Source organism: Phaethon aethereus (genome assembly GCF_964289735.1).
Source record: "Phaethon aethereus genome assembly, chromosome: 1".
NCBI lineage: Eukaryota > Metazoa > Chordata > Aves > Phaethontiformes > Phaethontidae > Phaethon > Phaethon aethereus.
Genome location: NC_138575.1, coordinates 88,105,981 through 88,127,318, shown reverse-complemented (window position 1 = coordinate 88,127,318; position 21,338 = coordinate 88,105,981). Strand labels below are relative to the sequence as shown.

General features: G+C 46.3%; 1 protein-coding gene across 4 annotated transcripts; it reads right to left on the bottom strand.

Annotated features, from left to right (window-relative positions):
• ZNF384 (zinc finger protein 384) lies at positions 1 to 21,010 on the bottom strand (the record flags this gene model as incomplete). Of its 4 annotated transcripts, XM_082014045.1 has the most annotated exons (10): positions 1 to 276; positions 442 to 600; positions 1,478 to 1,556; positions 2,387 to 2,569; positions 3,223 to 3,447; positions 15,474 to 15,804; positions 16,151 to 16,391; positions 16,529 to 16,599; positions 20,365 to 20,438; positions 20,973 to 21,010. In XM_082014045.1, the coding sequence occupies 8 exons, from the start codon at positions 16,592 to 16,594 to the stop codon at positions 1 to 3; spliced, it is 1,560 nt and encodes a 519-aa protein (XP_081870171.1). The 4 variants fall into 4 exon arrangements, with proteins under 4 accessions (XP_081870171.1, XP_081870172.1, XP_081870169.1 ...); XM_082014046.1 differs by lacking the exon at positions 20,973 to 21,010 and having other exon boundaries at positions 16,529 to 16,595; positions 20,399 to 20,442; XM_082014043.1 differs by lacking the exons at positions 20,365 to 20,438; positions 20,973 to 21,010 and adding an exon at positions 19,280 to 19,332 and having other exon boundaries at positions 16,529 to 16,595.
• Between the last annotated feature and the right edge of the window lie 328 nt (positions 21,011 to 21,338).

Sequence of the window (21,338 nt, the reverse complement as noted above, 5' to 3'; positions counted from 1 at the left end):
CTAGGAGCTGGAGAGGTGCTCCACTTGGATGGCGCTGGTGCTGACAGTGAGGCAGATGTCCTTGTGATGCTCTGAAGTCTTGTAAGGAGTCAGGTCAAAGGAGCACTGGGGGGGAGGGTTGGGTTGGTTAGTGTCTCCAGAAGGGCCCCCTGCTGCCCCCCCGCCCTGCGGCTGGAAGTGCTGCTGCTGCTGAGAGGCCTGGGCTTGTGCCTGAACCACCTGCTGCTGTGGGTCAGGGATGTTGTGTTTCCGCATGTGCTTCATCAGGTACGTCTCCTGCAACGGGAAGAATGGCATGAGAAGAGGGGACAACATTCACAACAGCCAAAGCCAACAGGGAGAGACACAACAGCTCAGGGGGCTGCTGCCATTGGACCTGGAGGAGCTACTCCCTGGGAAGTGTGCCCATTTTGGCTACCGCCCAGGGCAGCAAACACTCACCGAGGTGTAGGCCCGGCTGCAGATGGAGCAGGTGTAGACCTTGGCGTGTTTCACCGTGTGTGTCGCCAGGTGTACCTCCAACGAGGCAGCATCGGTGTATGCACGGTGGCAGTTGTGGCACTTGAAAGGTTTGTCTTTGTTGTGCTGCCGTCTGTGGGACTGGGGGGTGGAAGTGAGGTGAAGGAAGGAGAAAGCAAGCACAGGGAAGGACGTGAGTATTAATACAGAAGGCTTTCCCTCTGACACCCCCTTCCAAGACAGGCCCCAAGCTCCCTAGGCCCCCATCTGCTGAGAGGTATGCCTGGCTCCTCACCACAGCTTCTCCCTCCAGCCCACTGCACCTTCCCCACAGATGCCCTTTTTTCTCAGGCATATTAGGCATTTGAAGAGCAGAGTCTCCTAACCCTCCACAACAACCACCATCTTCTCAGTCTCCATGCAACTCTTTCTCAGTCTTTTCTTTTTCTCTCCTCTTCTGCCTCACTACACATTTGCTCCCCACATCTGTCACTGCCCTTCAGGGAAGGATTTCCTTTAACTGGTCGCAGGCATTTACAGCTCTTTGCCATTTGGCATGCCCTACAGTTCGCCTCCTCCAAGACACTGCAACAGGACACACCACCTCTGCTTCCTTAAATCCCTACTCTCATACCCTCCATTTCATTGTAAAACAACAAAAAAATCAGATACCCAGATTTTATTCTGTGTGACATTTAGCAAAAGTCTTTCCTGAGCTAAGTTAGAGAACTCTGCAGAACGGATAGGAGGAACTTTACCAAGATCTCACCGCTTTCAAGTCAAGCTTACAATTTTACAGGATGCAACTGTTTATGTGACTCCTTTGGGTCACTAGTGCCACAAAAGCCAGGAATCTTTCCTCGTCCAGGGCTTCAACAGCTTTCTTGTATTCTTTCATTCTCCTCCCAGCTGTCCCAATTTCTCCATTTCCTCCACCATAAGGCAAGTAGCCTCTCCTCCCACTTGACAGCCATCCTTGCCACACCCACTGGTGAGCAGGACAAGCCCAGCCCCTTACCTGCAGGTTGGAAAGCTGGGTGAAAGCCTTTTCACACCCAGGGTGAGCGCATTTGTAGGGTCGGTCCCCGGTGTGGATACTGTTGAGGAGGAAGAGCACAAACAGGAGGCAGTGAGCAGGCAGACAGAGCAGACTGCCAGGGCCTGATGCTGTGATCAAATCTCACAGCCACTCAGGAGAGCAGGGAAGGGGATGATGTTGCCTCCAGATGCTGTTCTATCTGGACAAAGAGAGCTCTGCCCAGCTCCTGTGTCCAGCTAGAAGTTAGAGAAGATAGGCAGTCAAGCAGATTTCAGAGAGTGACTAGGACTAAGGAGCAAGAGCTTATGAATGCCTGGCCAGCTTGGCATGTGGGACACCTGAAAATGGGCTGGGAAGGGGTCTGGAGGTCCAGGCCCTCTACTTCAAGCTCAGGAGTCCCATATGACCAAGAGGAGTCTGTTCTCTTGCGTCCGCAGTACCAAGAAAACAGCTCTGTATCTTCTCAGGATAGACACTCCAACACTCCTCCCTTTACATTACCAGGCTGAGATCACCTACAGTGTTCATCTGTCCCTGTCCCCCTGCAATGCCAGGAGAAGCTTCCACACACTCAGTCCAACCCCCGTGGTGCCAGGCTGGGATCCCCTACAGCCAATGCCTCTCTCTCTATCGCTTTCTCTCTCTGTGCCCCCCACGGTGCAAGACCAAGGATCCCCAAGGACAGCATGTGCCCACCTCAGCCCTGACGTGGTCAGTGTCTCCTGCGCAGCCTCCACTCCGTCCACTCTGGTGGGCCACCTCCTTCTGAGGGTGCAGCCGGCCGCATTCCCCGCCCGCCCCCCGCATGCTTGGCGCGCGTGCTCCACAGGTGCATGCCGGCAGCGCGGGGGGGCCAGGGCCAGGCCCCCAGCCTCCTCTGGCCCTTACCGTGTGTGCTGCTGCAGGTGGGAGAGCTGGCGGAAGGCCTTCTGGCAGTAGCGGCAGGTGTAGGGCTTGGCCCCCGAGTGGATGCGGAGGTGCTGGGCCAGGTAGGATGTGTTGGCGAAGCTCTTGGAGCAGTGAGGACACTTGTGCGGCTTGACAATCGCCGTGTGGAGCTTGGAGTGGATCCTGCCGAAGAGGAGGAGGAGCAGCAGCAGTTGGACACGACCGCCATCTGGCTAGTGCTGATGGAATGAGGGCACAAAGGGGGTGGGACAGCACCACGCTATCTGCTACATGGAGGAACTCCAAACACGGCATGAGCTCGCTTGGTCTCAAACCGTGCTCCCCTTGGATTCAAGAGACCATGGTCTGTCTGCACCGGGGGAGGATCCAGAGAGAGGAACTATAGAGTTTGGACTGAGGGGCATTGGCAGAGCTGTGTGTGGGAAGCCTACGGCTGAAATAGCAGGGGGGCTGCAAGCCTAGACTGAGACATTTGGCAGAACTACACTGTGGGGCGACAGGGAACAGTCCTCCTACGCGCACTCTACTCTCACTCTGACACAACCAGCCCTACCTTCTGTCAGAGAGTGTCACTCCATTGCAGACGCCCCTTAGGGTGAGCAGCGCTAACCTCTGTGCACACCCAGCCCCTCACAGCAAGTAACAAGTCTCACATGTTGGATACCACTGCTGCCGGTTTGTCGTGTACGAGACCTGACCAGCCTGCGGAAAACAGCAGGGTATCCCCAGGCAGTCGCCTACTGAGGGTGCTCACAGCATGCTGGGATGACAGCAACATGCAGTGCAGAGGGCCCCCAGCCTCCTCTGGCCCTTACCGTGTGTGCTGCTGCAGGTGGGAGAGCTGGCGGAAGGCCTTCTGGCAGTAGCTGCACGTGTAGGGCTTGGCCCCTGAGTGGATGCGAATGTGCTGGGCCAGGTAGGAGCTGTTGGCGAAGCTCTTGGAGCAGTGAGGACACTTGTGTGGCTTTGTCTCCGTATGGGACTTGGAGTGGATCTGCATCTCCGACTTGGAGTAGAAGGTCAGCGAACACATCCGGCACCTGGGACCGGGGCGAGGGGAAGAGACAGTGTCACACAGGGGCAAGCCCCAATATGTATCAACTCTAACTGGATGGGGACTTCCACACTGCATGAAGAAGGGACGTTTTCTTGCTATGTGGTTCTGGGGAGGGTTCACCCGGGACACTGTGCTCAGCTGCAAGTAGTCCAGTCTCAGGGGGACAAACTTAGCTAGGAACTGGCAGAAGAGACTAAACGATACCTTGCGGCCAGACAAGTAAAGGTCTCAGAAGAACCAAAGAGGTTAATTTTTTAGGCTTACAAGGGAGACAGGGCAGCACTTTGGAAATTTTCCAACAGCAATCTGAAGGGGACAGGAATAATAATTCCCAGACAAAAAACACTTCATTCATCTATGATTTATTTCAGTCAAAAAAAGGCTGGAAAACCTGGAAATCCCAGGTTAAGGTTCTTCTTCCTAATAAAAGGTAATTCCATGTGCTGCAAAGTCTGCAAAAGCAGTTATGACTAAACTGACTTAACTCTGCTCCCAGTTTTAGAGAAGACACTCGAGTATTTAGAATACAAAATGATGAGAACAACAACAGTGCTGCTTTCCTAGTGGGTCTCACAAAGATACTCTGGATATCAAATGTGGTATTTCACTGGTCTAATGGGCTTTCATTATTTCAACCTTACGGATGTGATGCAAAATGTTTTGTCTAGGAGTTTGGATCCATCTGTTCCCACAATGATCAGAAACATAATTGGTAACACACAGACTCTTTGAACAGGAAGAAGCAGTTGGCATCTCTCTGCTATGGATGCTGCTGTTAAAAACTGTTCCTCCATCATGACACCAGGCTGTTAAGAGAAGCTTGCACGGTTTTACAATTCAAGATGGTAAAAGCTTTTGTGGTTCATAATTTGACAGAGATATAAGTTGCATCCAAGTTACTGGACTTTTTTTTTTTTCCCCCCAAATGTGTGCCAACCAAGGGGCAGAGTTAAGGTTTCTCTGAACTTCATTTTTCCATTTGCAGACTTTTCAATTAAAAAAGACAAAATTGAACCTGCACTTGAAACTTCCAGGGTCACATCTGTGAGGAAAAATGCCACCCAGAAGAAGTCTGGCTAACATGAACTCAACCTTCACAGAACATTGACTTATGTTTTTGTCTGGGAATTTCCTCAAGTTTTACAAGTGGTTACAAAACTGCTCAGTGACAAAATTCTCTGCAGGTATTACAAGCCATAGTGAGTTGATCCTGTTCTTCCCCATATACATCTCTTCCCAGGAGGATGCTTCATTGAATCTATGATCGTGACTATTTACGTTGAAGTTAGAAGCTTTATGAAGTGTGGAATCTGATTAGCGTATGTAATGTAGGAAATATTTATCCAGCACCTACCTTAACTTCCACAAGCCCTTCCAGCCATAGCTTGATTTTAAGCCATTTAACTGGAAGCCATGCCTCCCTAGCAAGCACTCTACCATGCACCTGCTGTAACATTTTTTCCCTCTCCATCACTGTTCTTTTGCATTCATTATCATCTCTAACAGCTGTTACCACCTTTCCTACCTTCACCTTTCTCTTAATCCGCTTTAATTGCAAACCCTAACAGAATATGCAGGCTAAATACATCCTTACATAAATCCCCCCTTACACACACAACAATCCCTTCAAACAGAAGGGATTTGGCTGTTTAGCCCTAGGTCTATTAGAGATACGAGGAGCAAACAGAACATCAGAATCTTTTTTTAAAAGTAGTTCTTGGTTTACAAACCCAACTATCTCCAAACACTTGTGCAGTTTGTTCCAGAGTTTCCAAAATGTTTCAAGCTAGACTTGAGTACAGCATATGCATTTTGCAGTTATCAAGTCATACTTACAGGATGAGGATTGCATCCTTGAAAGCAGCAATGCTAGAAAGAACTTTGAGGTGAATACTGAACTGAAAAATACCTCTGAATTGGCAAGTCCAGTTCCCAGCTAATGCAAGCAATTATGGCTTAATCCCCTGCATGACTTTTATCAAGCTCCTTCTCAGCAGATGCTTACTTCCATTACTCTCAATTGAACTCTGTTCCAAATATCAGTCCTCTGATAAGGAACCATACAATTGAGAATATCTCCCAGTGCGATGCTGTGATAACATGGCTAACCAAAACAAAGGGGAATAGCAGATATCATTTTTTTAAACAGGAATGGTGCGGTTATTCTTGCAACAGCATGTCTAATTCTGAAGTCCATGTAGTCCACAATTACTGAAAAACTCAGACAAGTTCAGCAAACATAAAGAATGATTGCATGTGGAAAATCGGCTTCTCAGTAAAGATTCACTGAGCCCAGTCTATCTGGGTTTGGAAAAAAGCTTGAAAGATAGCTTGATCAATACCCATAAGTCTACGTAAGACATACAAGTCTACGTAGGGAGAAAAATATCAATTACTAGGGGCTTGTTTTATGAGGAAAGAAGGGTATAATGAGAAACAATAACTGACAGAACAAGTTAAAAAATACAAGAGGAAATAGGAGCTTTCCAACCATGAGAATGCATCTTTGGAACAATGCTTGGGGGCTACAGAATGGTCTCAATCACTTGGCCCCTACAATCAATATTTTGAGAATCCAGCTACCTTTCTGAGAGAAATACCTTTCTAACAGGTTTACTCTAGTTTAAATACAATGCTGGGCACTAATCTCTTCCATGCTGTACACATGAATATATATTTTAAACAGTCTATTCCATTCTGAAAAATTCATGAACTCTACTATGTCATCAAGTCTAAGTAGTCTCATGCATTAAAATTGTAGTGCCATCTACTTTGTTTTCCATAACATTTGTGCATCCTTTCCTTTACTTATTCGCTTTGTCAGGTTATCTTCCTTCAGGTCAGAAATTCCGTAAAATAAACTTTAATGAAGAGAAAAAGACTGAATGTCCTTTTCCATTTTTGAAATAAAATTATAAAGAAGGTGTTGCAAAACCTCTCCAGCACTTGCATAAAAATAGAAGATAAATCTGACTCTTAGCAAATCCCCCCCCCAACTGAATTTAGCAGCTATAGAGATACCAGTATTGTTTTTCAAACAACATTTTTAAAAGTCTTGCAAGGACTCATTTTCCAATTATCTAATTAGCAGCAGCCCTGAGAGGGCAAGAACGTTATGTAGCATTAACAAATTCATGAGCCTTGTGAGTTAAAAAAAGCCCTGGAATATAGCAGAAAGCTGCATTTCAGAGAGTTTTGTATTGTGTGGTATCAGGCATTTTCAAGGGAACAAATGATCCATTTAATTAAGGGCTTTGCATGCCTCAGACAACATCAAATATTAAAGGGGAAGATGCAATCAGCCCTCTAGTGGGCAAATATGGATTAAAAAAACATTAAATCTATACGGATAATGAGAACATCACATCTCACACTAGCAGCATTTCAGTATTATACTTCAGTGAAGTTCTCTTGGTTGGGGAAAGTTGGCAGTGCTCCTTGCTAAGCATGAACAAAACACTATATGAAATAATTGATTTTTTTCCCTCTGTTTAATATCCATTTTTAATCTTTTCTCCTCACTGTGCTTCTGAACTATCACTACTTTCACTGTATTCTTTCTGAGAGCAAGTAACAAAAATGACTGCATCATTCCTATTGACAGTGTGACACAACATCCCTACAGCTGCTTGTTATGGCTCTGCAAGTTTAGACAGCCTAGGAGAACATACTCTTAACACAGAGGTTCATATAAATAGTTAATTTAGCACCCAGCCATATGCCAGAGATCAAAAGTAACCCCTTCCACTGTTTATAATCCTTTCTTTTTATAGAGAATCTGCAGGGAAATAAAGTGAGACGTTCAGAGAATGTTCATGTTAGACAGAAACACCCTCAAAAATCATGAAATGCCAGTAAAAGGTGGATGTACAATTCTGATTCTGCTCCCCATATGAAAGTCATCATGATGAGTCATAAACAAAATGATGCTTATAGCAACTAGACTACAACTCTGGCACACAGTGTATTTTTTTTCCACTTTTCATGGAATGTTCCGCCTCATTCATCAGATGCTGTTATGAGATAAAATACCATCTGAAATACCAGCTCATAGTAAAATTTGCCTAACATGGATTAACAACATATTTCAATCAAGTGCTTAATTAATCAGTATCACAGTTGTGAAAACTATGTAAGCTTTTACATGGCTTTAAGAATTCAAATTCCTAGCATCTACTGAGATTAGTCTTAGAAGTTAATTGAGCCCTTGCTCCTTCTGTTGGGCTACAAATACAAGTTAGACCACAAGTTAAAAAAAAAATCAAATCAGGAAGGTCTGAAGTTAGATGATGATAAAAGTAAGTTTAGGTTGTCAAGAGTCAGCAGTTCGTTTAGCAAGGAAACAAATGTACAGCCTTTACAGTGCAGAGTTAATGAAGTAACTAATGCAAGCATAGCATAATAATGAATGCACAGTTCATGATAGATGCTAATTTAACCCTTGCATTCCCCGATTATTTTTAAAGCTGAAGTTAAACATTTTCTTGCTAGTATTTTGTAAGAGGCAGGGGAAAGGAGACAGAAATAACATCCAAGACACAGAACGAGAAAATTTGGGTAAGACCTAAATAAAACCATCGAGTATGAAGACGCCAAATAAAAGCCTATGAATTGTACCTCTGCTGACACACTTCTACACCCAGCATCAACTCCTATTCAAAAGTTAACATTACACTTCCATTTACCAATGTATACTACTGGCATGTATGCTATCAAATATATCAGCTACATTCAGAGATTTTAGTCAACCATCTCCACAGTCCTTCAGACACTTGGTGACTTGATAAGGCTACAGAAAAGCATAGTCTCCTGTCAAGGCAGCAAGTGTTTTTAAGTGCTCTCACCATATATCACTTTTCCAGTTCTCAAGATTTGAGGGCATTCCTGCATTTCGTCCATTTTTTCAAATGATCTTAAAAATACCAGACACAGAATTTTGTGGTATTTCAGCATGCTTCACAACTTGCCTGTCTTCTTTTAATGACTCCAGCATTTATGCTTTCATCAGTTGCATTTACCTGCTTGTGTCACAGCCTCGCACTGGGAGCTCACATGATGTCACTCAATTCCTAAAAGTCTTATTCACAGTCACTGCTTTCCAGGATACGGTTTCCCCATATTCCTTATCTTTAGATCAAAGTAATTCAGTAGTACCCGACACTTCTGTCTGATACTTTTTTCCACTGTGTCCAAACACCTAGGCCTCAACTCCTGACTGCTGGAGAAGTCACACAGTCTAACCCAAAAGGCTGAGTCTTCCATTGGGCTGTATTAAAATACATTTTGCTTGAATAGTTCCAGTTTAACAACCACATAAAGCTTCCCTATTTTTTTAATCTATCCACCAGCATTGCTTCTATCTGTAAATTATCAGCCATGACTTTCTGTTGACCTCCAAATCATTGAACAACGTCAGGCCTAAGATCTTATCTACCAATTTTTTAAATCATTCACCACTAGCATAAAAGACCAACAAAACAATAAAACACAATAAGGTGTTTCCTAGTACAGTGGTAACGTGCAAAAGTTAAAATTAAAAGAATACAGAACGCCCATGAGAAAGCACTAGCAAATTTGGAAAAGCCAGAATTAAGGTCATCTATGTCACCATAATTTGGCTCTGCAATGCAGGTGCGTTCTGATACAGCTTTATTGACTGTTTCCACAGAACTGCATCCTTATTATGTTGCACAGACAGATACTTAACAAGCAAGAGTTCAGTTTTTTTCATCACCACTCTGTACAGCCTCAAGCCTCATTGACCACATGCAATGAAGCAAAATCACTCATCTGTTGTATCCACCACAGAAATATCAGTGCTCCCTAAGCACTCACCTATCCCCACAATGTCGCTGTTTTATTTTTTTAAGGGAGTAACAAAAGACAGAGGGGTGAAACACAGTAAGACAGACATACCCACTAATTCGCAGTGGCCAAACTGATACCTGTGACCACTTTTTTCCTTTAAAGGAAAATTCACATTATATACATTCAAATCACAGCTCCTATAGATTTCTATGCTACAGCTATGAGATGCAATGCTTCCGCGAAGCAAAACAGGGTATGACATGTAATGGAAGACTATTCAATGATACTTGAGATTACGGTTTTGGGAACCCCAAATGCTAATTATTGCAGGCTAACTGTCTGTGGTCATTTTTAGCTTGTGGCAAATGCAAATCCACTGAAGCCTAGACCTAACTCACATTTGCACATGCTTCAAGGCAAGATTATCTGCAGGCCTGAACCACATGGCTGCAGGATACCATAGCAAACCTGTGGCAGAGGCAAGCATAATCTACAATTCTTCAAACTAGCAGTCAAATGCCTTCCCCAAATCATCCTTCTCGATACTGCAACCCCATGTCAATTTTTTTCTTTTTTAAATAAAACACTTCTTTCAGGCTCTCTGAGTAAACATGCAGGATGCTGACAGGCCATCACATACACAATAACTATAATCACATAATCAAGGATGGTATCAAAGTGCATTGACTCAGTAGGGCCAAATTAAGGTGTGATCAGATACGATGTGCGACAGAATAGTTTCGAAGTTCTCTCTCCCCAGTTGAAACTGTAACTGCCCCCCTCATTCCCTTGCACACACTCATTCCCTTGACATGCAAGTAACATTTGCTAAAATTAAAACTCATGACTGCAGAACCTTTACTGTTAAGTCCTTCTGCTTGGCACTATGATGAACTGATAGTGCGCACACACACACACACACACAGTTACAACATCTCAGCAGAAGGGCATAACACAAGTTTTTACCTTATTATATACTGAGGCATGTGGTCAGTCTTAATTCTGACATTTTCTAACCTCTAAGCACAGCATTCATATACAAAGCAAAGCTTATGTGTATAAACTGCGTGTGTATATATGGCTGTTCATGTGCACCTGTCCTCCCTACAGTTTTGAGATAAGACAACTTAAACCAAATCTGGAAAAGGGGTAAGGATCTTTAAGTCACAAGTCTCATAAAAATATGCACCTGGGGAAAGAAGAGAGACCCTCTTGGAGTCCCCTGCTGAGGGAAAGGCTAGTAAGCTCACCCTTGATTAGACATCAGAGAATCCACACAGGAGAGAGCCGCTGGAAACCAGGCTTCATTAGTTCCGCTGCTCACGGAACTACTTGTTAAAAAAAGCAAACAGAAATTCCAACATGTGGCATCATACTGACACCCACGTTGGTCATCAGCAATCTATAGATCCACTGCACAGATCTCTGCCACTGCAGCTAGGCTGATAAATGACAGCAATGGTAGTTTGTCACCTTCTTCTAGCCTTAGGAGGGGACAAAGTTCTTTGCCAGAGGAGGTCACATTCTTCTGCTGACATCAGAGACATAGCAAAATTTAGAAATATCGGGTTTAATATTTCTAGGCTTTGGAGGGAATGTGGTCAAACTTTCTGCCTGACACCTCAAGCTTAATTCCCGCTTTGCCCTTAGCTTTCTAGCCTGTTGCAATCCCCTCTTCTCCTGCACCAACAGCCAGGTCCAAGCTCTTTAGCCACAGTCCCCAGCCTCCTTATCCACTACTGCAGTGACTCTTCCCTATTTCATTGCCCCAAGTACCTAACATTTGCCTCTTCTCCCCCATGTTTCTATTTGTCTGTCCACACCCCATGCTCATGTCCTCACCTGTGCTGCTAATTCTAGGTATCTCACCTTCCAGCCCCTAGCAGATCTACCTCATTCTTCCTCCCCTCAGTCTTGGCCCTTCATAGCATATCTCTGTGCTGTCTCTCTCTTGCAAATAGACTCCCCATTACATCCTCTGTTGCACTCCCTAGTTTGTAGGCTGTAGTCTTTTCTCCCTCCTCCTTTCCGATTCTCATCTCTGCTCTACCAAGTTTCCAGGCTTCCTGGACACAATCAGCTCCAGGCCCTGCCTTTATCTCATTCCTGTCCCTACTACATTTGAACCCAGCCGTGTCTTCTCGCACCTTGCCTTTGTGTCCAACAGAGGAGGGAGGTTATTGTCAACACTGGGCACAAAAGACTCCCTTCTGAAGTACAAGGAGCAGTTGTGACTGAAGGAAAAGCACGCTTGGCCCTTCAGCACTAGTCTAGAAGATGCTTATTGCTGCAGAGAGAGTACACATGTAGTCCAGCCTCATATAGAAACTGAGAGGTTAGAGCGTATTTATCTCTTCTGTGGAAATAGACAGTCTGGTCAGTACCTGGAGTCATGCAAGCCTCAAGAAACATCAAAGATGATCTAATATTCACATATTTCAACTACCAAACTCATCTCATGCATCTCAGAGCATGCTTAACAGATTTTTTCCAAGCTTACAACTTGGCCAAATTTGACCATATTTTCACAGATATACGTGGCTTAAAATAAGCCATAGCCATCAGATTTCAAATCTATTCAAAGCCATGGGAAGCTCAAACAGCAATGCTAAATCCAGTGTAGGGCAGAAAAAAAAGGCTTGAAATGAGACATGTCTGAGAACATGCCTACCTGCTGTATTCAAACCACTGGCTCCCCTTGTGTACCTACTAAAGCAGGCCTCCATTCAGCTGCTTCACCTTCTACAGCTCAACTCTGCTTCTTGCTAAGCTTTCTCTGCTCTTTTTCACCCTGGACTCACCTCAGAAGCTTCCTATGTCCCTCAGCTGCTTATTGTCTCCCAGACCTAACCCCTTCTGCCATTCCCACAACCTAGTGAAAGTAGGGAAACTCAGAACTAGTGGTGGGGAACAGAGAGCTTCTTGGTTACAGTATGATGGCAAGGCCCTTCTCACGCATACAACTTTCCTGTTGGTGTCCTAGGCTGCAAAGCACAGCTTGCAAAACTATTCCAGACTATAAACTGGTATTTGTCCTAGCCTTTACAAACTTAATACTGGAACCAAGCAACACCTATAAAGAGCTCTCTTCTGCTTGCAAAGAAGAAACTATTTAGAGAACTGTTTGTCAGAGAGAGAACCGATAACCTGGCCCAGATAGTCTGAACCACTTCATCAGTCTTGTCCACTGATCACATGACACCACAAACTCCTAAAAGTGCACAGGCACAGGCATCAAAATAGTACTAAGAAACAATATTACTGTCTCCAGAACCTATGCTTGCTCTCTCTTCTTTAGCACCTTTTAAAGCACTGAGAAGAAGCCATGTGGTTCACACTGTCAGCATCTTACTAAGGTAAGGCTCTTGATGCCTATCTCATTTTCCATGGAAAAAGTAAATTATACAAAGATGTCAGGGAAGATTAACCAAGAGCTGACAATGAATCCAGACAAGACTGAAGTGACATTACTCATCAAGGAAAATGCTTCACAGGACTTGGTTAGATGCTGTCCTCTGCAGGTGCAAGCACTCTTCTAATAGCACAAAGCAAAGCACCAACGACTCTGCCAGGCTAATCCTAGGGCTAGATGTCCAAGATCTGCAAGCAACACCATCATTAGCAAAAGTCTCACACCTTTTCTTACAAAGAAAAATCTAGTCACAAAGACTCTTGCACCACTTTCACAGCAGACTACTAATTCACTTCTGGAAACGATAGAGCAGCAAAACAGCTGCCATTTGCTGAAGCAGGAATCTCTACACTCAGTAGAGAATGGATGAGCTGCAATATGAGTATCACCTTTGTGCTCCAATTCCTTCCAAGTCTGCCTTGCTGTGCTGCCCATTCAAGGCCTTACTCTGTCTTCACCAATACACTATGAGTCAGGAATTAGGGAAATCAGCCACCTGCCCAAGCACTCAGGACAAGAGAGCTCACAGAACTCAAAAAGAAACTCAAAACAAACAAACAAAATTTGACAAAATAATTCCAGGCTTTAGGAATTAGGTATTTAAAAAAAAAAGTCTTATTGATCTAATATAGTACAACTCCTTGCAAGCATCTGACTAGATTGTCCTCAGTGTATCATCACAAGTATCAGTGAAATCATACAAATGTAGAATGTATGAGTGCAACAAGCAACTCCTCCTCCAGCCTCAGAAGGGAGCAGGAGTACATGAACCTCACCAACAGCCTTAATTTGGTGAGGATATGTCCGCATACTCTAGTAACAGGAACTACCCAAATCATCTTCTAGAATGCATAAGGAACCCAGGAGTCCTCAAAGTTTAAACTTGCAAGTCCATTCATACGTGTAGTATGGAGAAACAATTTTACTGTATTTCACAAAGGTTTTCACAGCTCCAAGACAAGATAGCATTTTCCTTTATTCTTTCAACAATTATATTTAGTTCCGAACTTGCACATGGAAAGCATCAGCCAAAGAAGAGATCCCAAGGAGGGCAGAAATACTCCTTGGTGGTCTTCAGTAAATCACAATTTAGCTATCTTGCACCTTGGGACTGCTCAGAGGGAGACCTGCTTGGAATGGAGGCTGGAGGAAGAGGCAGAGATACCACATTGAGATTAAACATGAGGACAGGAAATCTTCCCGATTACATGTTCCTACATATAAACTCATTCGTTTTTTTCCTGCAAAGTCTTTTTCCTGAGCTATTACAGAGACTATGCATGTTCAAAAGTTTCTGCTGAGTCACTCCACCTGGTCTTGGGCATTTTTTCCAAACTTACAAGTAAACAAGGAGCTATAATTAAAGCCTTGGTTCAGCTTTAATTCTAGTGTTCACTGCCAATTGTGTCCCCTGTAAATACATATTTAACAACCTAATTAGCAACCCAGACTGTAAGCAGCTTGAGTAGTGTGGAATTGTGGCTAAGGCCCAAAATAAATGGTGGGATTACAAATAGCAAGCTACCTAACACTCCCACCCCTCTTCACCATACGCTGATTATATTTTCAAAGTAGAAGAACTGGGACATTGTATAAGAGAATAAAAAGGCTGACACAAGCTCTGGTTTTGTACCCATTTAACTGTATGGATTTAAAAATGTAAACATTTTTAAAATGCTATAGTTAAAAATGAAACAGTGCCTGGGGTAGATGCACTGATTGCATGTAGATGCCCTCATATGTTGTGACTTAATTCCAGAAACACAACTAAATCTGTACAAAAAAAGAGGGTCTAGGATGGTAAAAAGGAAACAGGATCATGGGCACACAGTAGGGAAATGAGAAGTGCTAGGGACCATCTTCTATTTCTGTTTCCATTTGGCTACTAGTTTGCCTCTTCCTGATCTTAAATGACCCTTTAGAAACACCTATCACTAAATTACCCACATGTGCTCCTGCTTCCTGAGAGACCATCACGCTTCCTCCCTAGCACTTGCCTGCTTTGTCCAGTTCCCACCTTCTCTAGAACACCCACATTCCTTATCCTCTGGTTTAAGTATTCCCTCCGAGTTAATCTCTCCCTTTCCCACCATTACAGATTTGTAAACTGAAGCCACATCCCTCCAAGCTCAGAAATCCAACTTCATGGCTCAGAACTCTCCCCGCTTTTATCTGACACCCTTAGGGCTCAGAAACACCGTTATACCTAATTCAGAAATACACTACTTTTTCTGTTTTGTTGGGAATGCTGAAATAGGAGAAGATCACATGGGGCAATTCACACAGGAGCAGACACTATCACCACAGTTCACTTCCTGCTCTGTGTGCCTCCAGTTTGTAGTCTTTACACTGGACAGACTGGAGTCCTACTTCAGGAGCACCCAGGCAGGCTAGGGCTCTCAGGTACACCAGAAGTGCTCCAGCTGTACCAGACAGTACCGCATTCTGCAGTACACCAGCCATGCTACCTGGCTGTGGCCTCAAGGATATGGTTTGGCTTCCATAACATCCTGGTCATTAACTAACCTAGTAACATTAACATCTGTATATTCAGGAAATCAATGCTGTCCACTAAGAAGGAGACCCTTAGTTTTGGGTTAACCCACCAGCTTGCAAACACTCCTGATTGAAGAGAAAACTCAACTGTTTCTGCAGCTGAAAGATTGTCTACTCAGGGACTCTACAGGGAAAAGGCAGAGATCTCTTCTTCCCCATGTAACCCTCTGAAGGGTTAAAAACATCCCCATCCCCATGCAATGTTACATCCAAGGTTTAACCCCACTCCCCACCTGTATGTCTTGCCATCCTTGTGCTGGTCCTCATCATCCTCGTTTGACAGCACAAAGGGGTCACTCATCTCTGGCAGCCCCGACTCCTGCAATCGTTTCTTCTTCCGGCCCCGGGGTGGTTTGGGGGCAACTCCCCCACCCCCGCCACCCCCACCACCTTCGGAGAGGGTGGTTGTCCCTTTCTTGGACAGGTCAGGAACCACCTGGAGGGCTGCCTGGGAGCCAGGGGGTAGCGCAGAGACAATCATGGGAGCTGAGATGGGAAAGGTTTGGGCAGAGGAGGCTGTGGTCACCAGGGAACCCGACGGGGAAGTTATCACCAGACCAGGACCTGCAAACAAAAGATGGAGGAAGTCAGTTACTACACCTCTAATTAGGTCCAACCTCCTCAGCCCACAGAAGCGAGCTTTATACACCTACTTTTGACTACAACGCAAACAGGGCAGTAGCTTGCCCTCCCCAACACATTCCCAGCTTCCACTACCGGAAGTCAAACTTCCATAAAGAGGGTGTATGTATGGAGTGCCTAGAGATTCATAGTGAAGCCATGCCAAGGCCATCCACACCGTCAGTAAAGCTAGGAATAACCTACAGCCTGAAAACAATTCTCCAGGACCCTCTGTGCTCCCACCCCAGAGTCTCCTTCGTACGTTGCCAAAGTATTTGGAGTGCCCTACCTGCTGTCATGAGCCCAGCAGACTGCACTGGTACCACGGTGATGTTCTGAGTCACAGGGGCTTGGCTGTGTGGTGTCAGCTGCTCCGGCTTGGTGTCTGAGTCCATAGAGATACCAGTGGGTAGGGCCACGGAGGTGGGTACTGTCAGCAAGGCAGGGTAGTGGGGGGGAGCCAGGCTGCAGCCCTTCTCTGTGGGCAATAGCTGCTCCTTCATCTTGTTAATAAACATGGTGTTCTCAATCTAAACGGGTGGGAAGAACAGTTTTCAGAATACCCTGGCACAGCTTCTCCCAGCAGTTGGATGAGCAAGAAATGCAACAGAAACACTTCTAACAGGAAGCAAGACCAGCATAATAGGTTGCAAGACAAAGATCTTACCTGTCCCGAGACGGTGGGCACTGCTGGCCAGAAGTACGGGGAGGAGTTGAAATGAGATTCTTCCATCCTAGCTGGGCACAGGGGGGAAGAGGAAGGGGGAAGGGAAGAGGAGTGGAGGAGAAGGAAGACAGACAGACAGACACAAAAAGAACATTAAACCCAAAGAGACTCCAACATGGAACTGACTCAGTCTAATGCTGTGACAGTTCCTTAATCTCCCCTGTCTTACTTGAACAACTTCTCCCCACTTTTGAGCTATCTGCCCAAATCCAAAAATTATTTTCAGGGGAAAAAGGTGTCTGCTATTCCCACAGGCTTGGGTCCATTTCAAACGTCTCTTGCCCAATACACCTCCGTGCAAAAAAAGGACTGGCTGCAAACCCAGAACACCTCCAAAATTCCCCAATTATCATCCACCCAAGTACATGGCATAAATGATGAAGTCTGCATCTGCAACCAGGCAAATACAGCGGAAGATTTGTAACCATCACAGGCGGTCTGATCCCACAAGCGGTGAAAATTTTGGACCTTGCCTGAGCCCCCACCCCAGCTCAACACTAAGGACCCAGATGCAGCAAGGGGACATTAGCATTATGTTACAGAGGAAGAAAGACAGGCAGAGAGAGGGAAACAGGCTTGCCCAAGATAACAGACAGCCACAGCAGATCAAGAAGTCAAACTTAGGGCTCCTAACTTCCTGCTGCCCACTGCTCTGCCCACCCCACACCCTTTCTTTTCGAAAGAAACCCAGAAATATCACTCAATATTCCTGACAGACAAGATCCTCCACTTTCATCCAATGAGACTAGGCAGTGGGAAAATAACCTGACTGCCCAGCTCCTGAGATACCCTATTTCCAAGCGAGATCATGTCATGGCTCTCTATTGCCCATTTCACTTTCATCTTTGGGACAAGATTCTGTAGGACTCTGTCCCCAGTCAAGTGCCCACTGCTCCACCTCAACTCTCCATGCAGTCAGAGGACCAGTTAGACACCAAAAGATGTCTGAAAACACCTGAAAACAGAGGCGTAATCTCTTTAGGAACACCTGGCTGAAGAAGCCCTTTCCATTTTAATCCTTACAGTCCTCTGCATAATAGCATCAGTGGACAAAGTTTGTTACACACGTGAAAACGCTATTCAAAAACTACAGAAATTAACACAACGGTATTCCGTGAAGCAGAAAATATACCTATTCCTGAATATAGCAGGTAGATAAAATACATGTGATAAAAACTATGCTCAGAGAACATCTGGCAGAGCAAGCTGCTTAGAGAAAGCAAGCACTGTAGGTTTCTCATGCAGCTACCTGCAAATTTTCCCACTCCTATTTCTGTTATGATGTGGCAGTAGCCTAATTAATGAGTAAATACTGCTTCTGAAGGGCCTATCTCAACCATCAGATAAGCTGAGGAGCATGCCCAAAGTAGCATGAAACACTTACTTTCCAGAGGTATATTATGGCAGAATAAATACATGTGGAATTGCTGCGTGTGAGCCAAAATGCAAAGATAATTTTCCTCTATGTAGAGAAGCAGTATTTAAATGAACCAAATTACCTGATAATTTTGTTTTTATGAATTGCTCACGCAACAGCAAAGCCAAGTATTCCTGCCTCACTCACTCACTACAAATCAACCAATAAACACACTTAAGGATGAATTATTTACCTTGCATCGGTGGCATGCAGTCAGACGGCTAGCTGCCTGACTGAAAATTACTCTGGATTTACAGTGCTGTGATTCAATCAGAATCTGATGGGGTAAGACTCTTACCTTCCTTCCTCTGCTTTCTTTTCTGAGACAAATTAATTATTAAGTACACTGCCCACAGCAAGGCCCTATGTATGTAACGCTTAATTACATGACTTTTTTCTTCCACAGGATGGGCACACATGAAGAGATAACGCATTCCTGGCAATTGAGCGCCACCTGAATCAAGAGAGGGTTTTTGTTTGGAATGTCAAGTTTGGGTTTTTTTGGTGGTTTTTTTTGTTTGTTTTTAGAATAAGTAAACCCTTATTTGCTCAGCTTCCACATCAAAAACATCAAAGTGAACCTTATTCTGTAAAAACATAAAGTCTCATGTAATAATCTGATGCATTTTCCAAATAAACTTTGTAATTGTCCAAGACTCTCTTGGATCCAACTGCAAACTTCAGCAGTTAAACAGAAAGATGCCAATTTAAACAAAAACCTCACAACAGCTTTCTTATTTAAAGAGTACAAGGAATGAAAAGGCAACTCCATTTCCAGATTCTAAAATCCAGACCAGCATTGGCCAGAATACTCAGTGGATGCCTATTCCCATCTAGTCCCCTACCAGAACTTCACAGAGCACCTAACTTTTGTTCATTCAGTTTACAAAGCGTGCAAGTCAAAATAAGGCTCTTATTCTTAAAAGATGACTACACTGTTTTCATTAAACTCTCTTAGAATCCACATCCCCATCCAAAAATCTTCACGTTTGAGTCGACCTCAGGCCTCAAAACTTTTGGCTTGAAAGGCTGAAGTGTGATGAAGTTATAAGAACATGGAGGAAAAGGAGAAATGGTGTAAGAGTTGAAGCTTTCATGCAATCTCACTAGCAAGCCAGTCTTCCAAAGGGAGAAAACAAAGATAAGATTCCTCCACCAAACTACCGACGTAATACCCAGAGCTGTCCCTCCCCTACCCGGCTTTTAGGCTAAAGGATATTTTGAAAACATGCACCCCTATTTGCAGCCCCCACTTTAACGCTGCTCACACTTACTTTACCAGAACTCTGCACGTAACCTTTCCAATTGCTCTATAACTACCAGACATGGGCTGGAGCTTCAACCCTGTACCACAGCATGTTCCCACTGCAGTGCCTTCATCATCCCAGCTTCCACAAACGGGCCAGAGATGGGACCTTCTTCCTATTCACCAGTCTAGTATCAGACAGTTGTCAACGTACCCTCCTGATATAAACCAAAAACACCTTCTATGTACAGACCACAAATGTACATACACCAAATAAACAACCGAGTGAACCAAAGAACTCACAAGGGACAAGGAATCTGGAGTTTAGATCTCAGAGTACTTCACAGAATCACATACTTAACGTGCTGGACTTATACTTCTTTGCAGGTCATCACTTTAATCATAAACACACAGATAAAAGCACGTGCAAGTATACAGAGAGGTAGAGGCTGTGTTTCTGGAAGGCACAATCAAGGTTGGATATGCAGGTATTTAGAGGCTGACTTTTGACATGGTTTTCTTTATTCTCCAGATACCTAGCTTTTATTTTCTACTCGGTGTAGAGTTTTCAGTTGTCAAAAGGCCCTAAATATGGCACTTGGGAATGATTTACAATGTTGTTTCATGTTTGCTCAAGATCTTTGCTCAATAACAAGGAGCTTTCAGGCTTAACTGCTGCAAAACACTAAGGATGCTGAAGGCCATGCAGGCTGTTAGATCAAATGCAAAAATGCCTCCACGAAGCTCATAAGCACCAAAAAGTTTAAGCGCCACTACATCTTTAGAATGAGCACATCTGGATGCACATCAGGAATACCCCAAACATGCCGGACAAAGTCCTCAATCCCAAACCCACACACCAGAGCCAGAACAACTTTGGTGCCATTCCCGGACACATGCGCAGCCTCCACCCAACCGACACAGCCTCCGTCGGAACAGGTGCCTGGCAGGAGACGTACCCTGCGCCTCTGCTCCTTCCACGCGGTCAATCCCCCCTCCCGCACCCCGGAGCTCAAGTGACTTCCAGCCCCCAACGCCGGGACCCGCGGCCCGGCCCGGCCCCCCCTTCCCGTGCGGCCGGCGGGAGTCCCCGCGGCGAGGGGCGGGGGTCACTCACGCAGGTCCGGGACCTCCTTACCCCTCTCACTCTCCCTCCTCTTGCATCTCTCCTCCTTCCAGGGCCGTCTCTGCAAACAAACCGCCAGGGTTACGGAGGCGCCCGGGGCCCGGCATGACAGCGAGCGGCGCAACGCGGGGCCCCCGGCGCCGCCGGCCGCGTCCGGCCCTCGGGGGAGCGGCCATGGGCGGGGGAGGACGCTCCCCGCGGGGACCGGCCGGGATGGGAGGAGGGGCCCGGACCCACCTCCCCCCGCGGAGCCCCGCGCGCACACGGCGGCGGCCGCCGAGGACGGGGCGCGCCGCCCGGTCGCCCCCTGCGGCGTGGGGCAGGCGAGGCGGGGCCGGGCCGGAGTGCGGTACCCCGCGACGGAGCCCCTAGGCGCGCTCTGCACCCGACACCGGGACAGAGGGACGGGCGGGCGGGCGGGCGAGCAGACAGACAGACAGCCCTCCTCCGTTTCCGCTTCCGGATCGCCTCGGCCCCGGAAGTCCCGCTCCCCCGGGGCCCCCCGCCCCCACACCCGCCACCCGGCAGATTACCGGGCACCACCCCCCAGCGGCGACCCCGACCCCGACTCCAGCGGCGGCAGCGGCCTCCTCACCGGAAAGAGGAGCGGCGAGTCGCTTCCGGATCAGGGGGCGGAGCGCGCCTCAGCTCTTCCGGGGCGCCGACCGGAGCGGAACGGCGTCATCTGCGGCTTCGCTTGAAAAAGAGGCGGAGCGGCGGCGGCCGCCGGCTGGGGACAGGTTTCCCCTCAGCGGGGTCGCCGCGGGCGGCTGGGTTAGGCCAGAAACGGGGACCGGGCACCGGCGGGGGCAGAGGCGGGCGCGCGCTTGCTTACCGGAAGTGCAGGGTGGCGGCGCGCGGGGAGCCCGGGCTGGAGGAAGGGCGGAAGTGGCTGTGCCGGCGGGGGCGGGCGCGCGGCGTCCCCGAGCCCGACCGCGAGAGCGCTTCCGGCCGAGGCGGC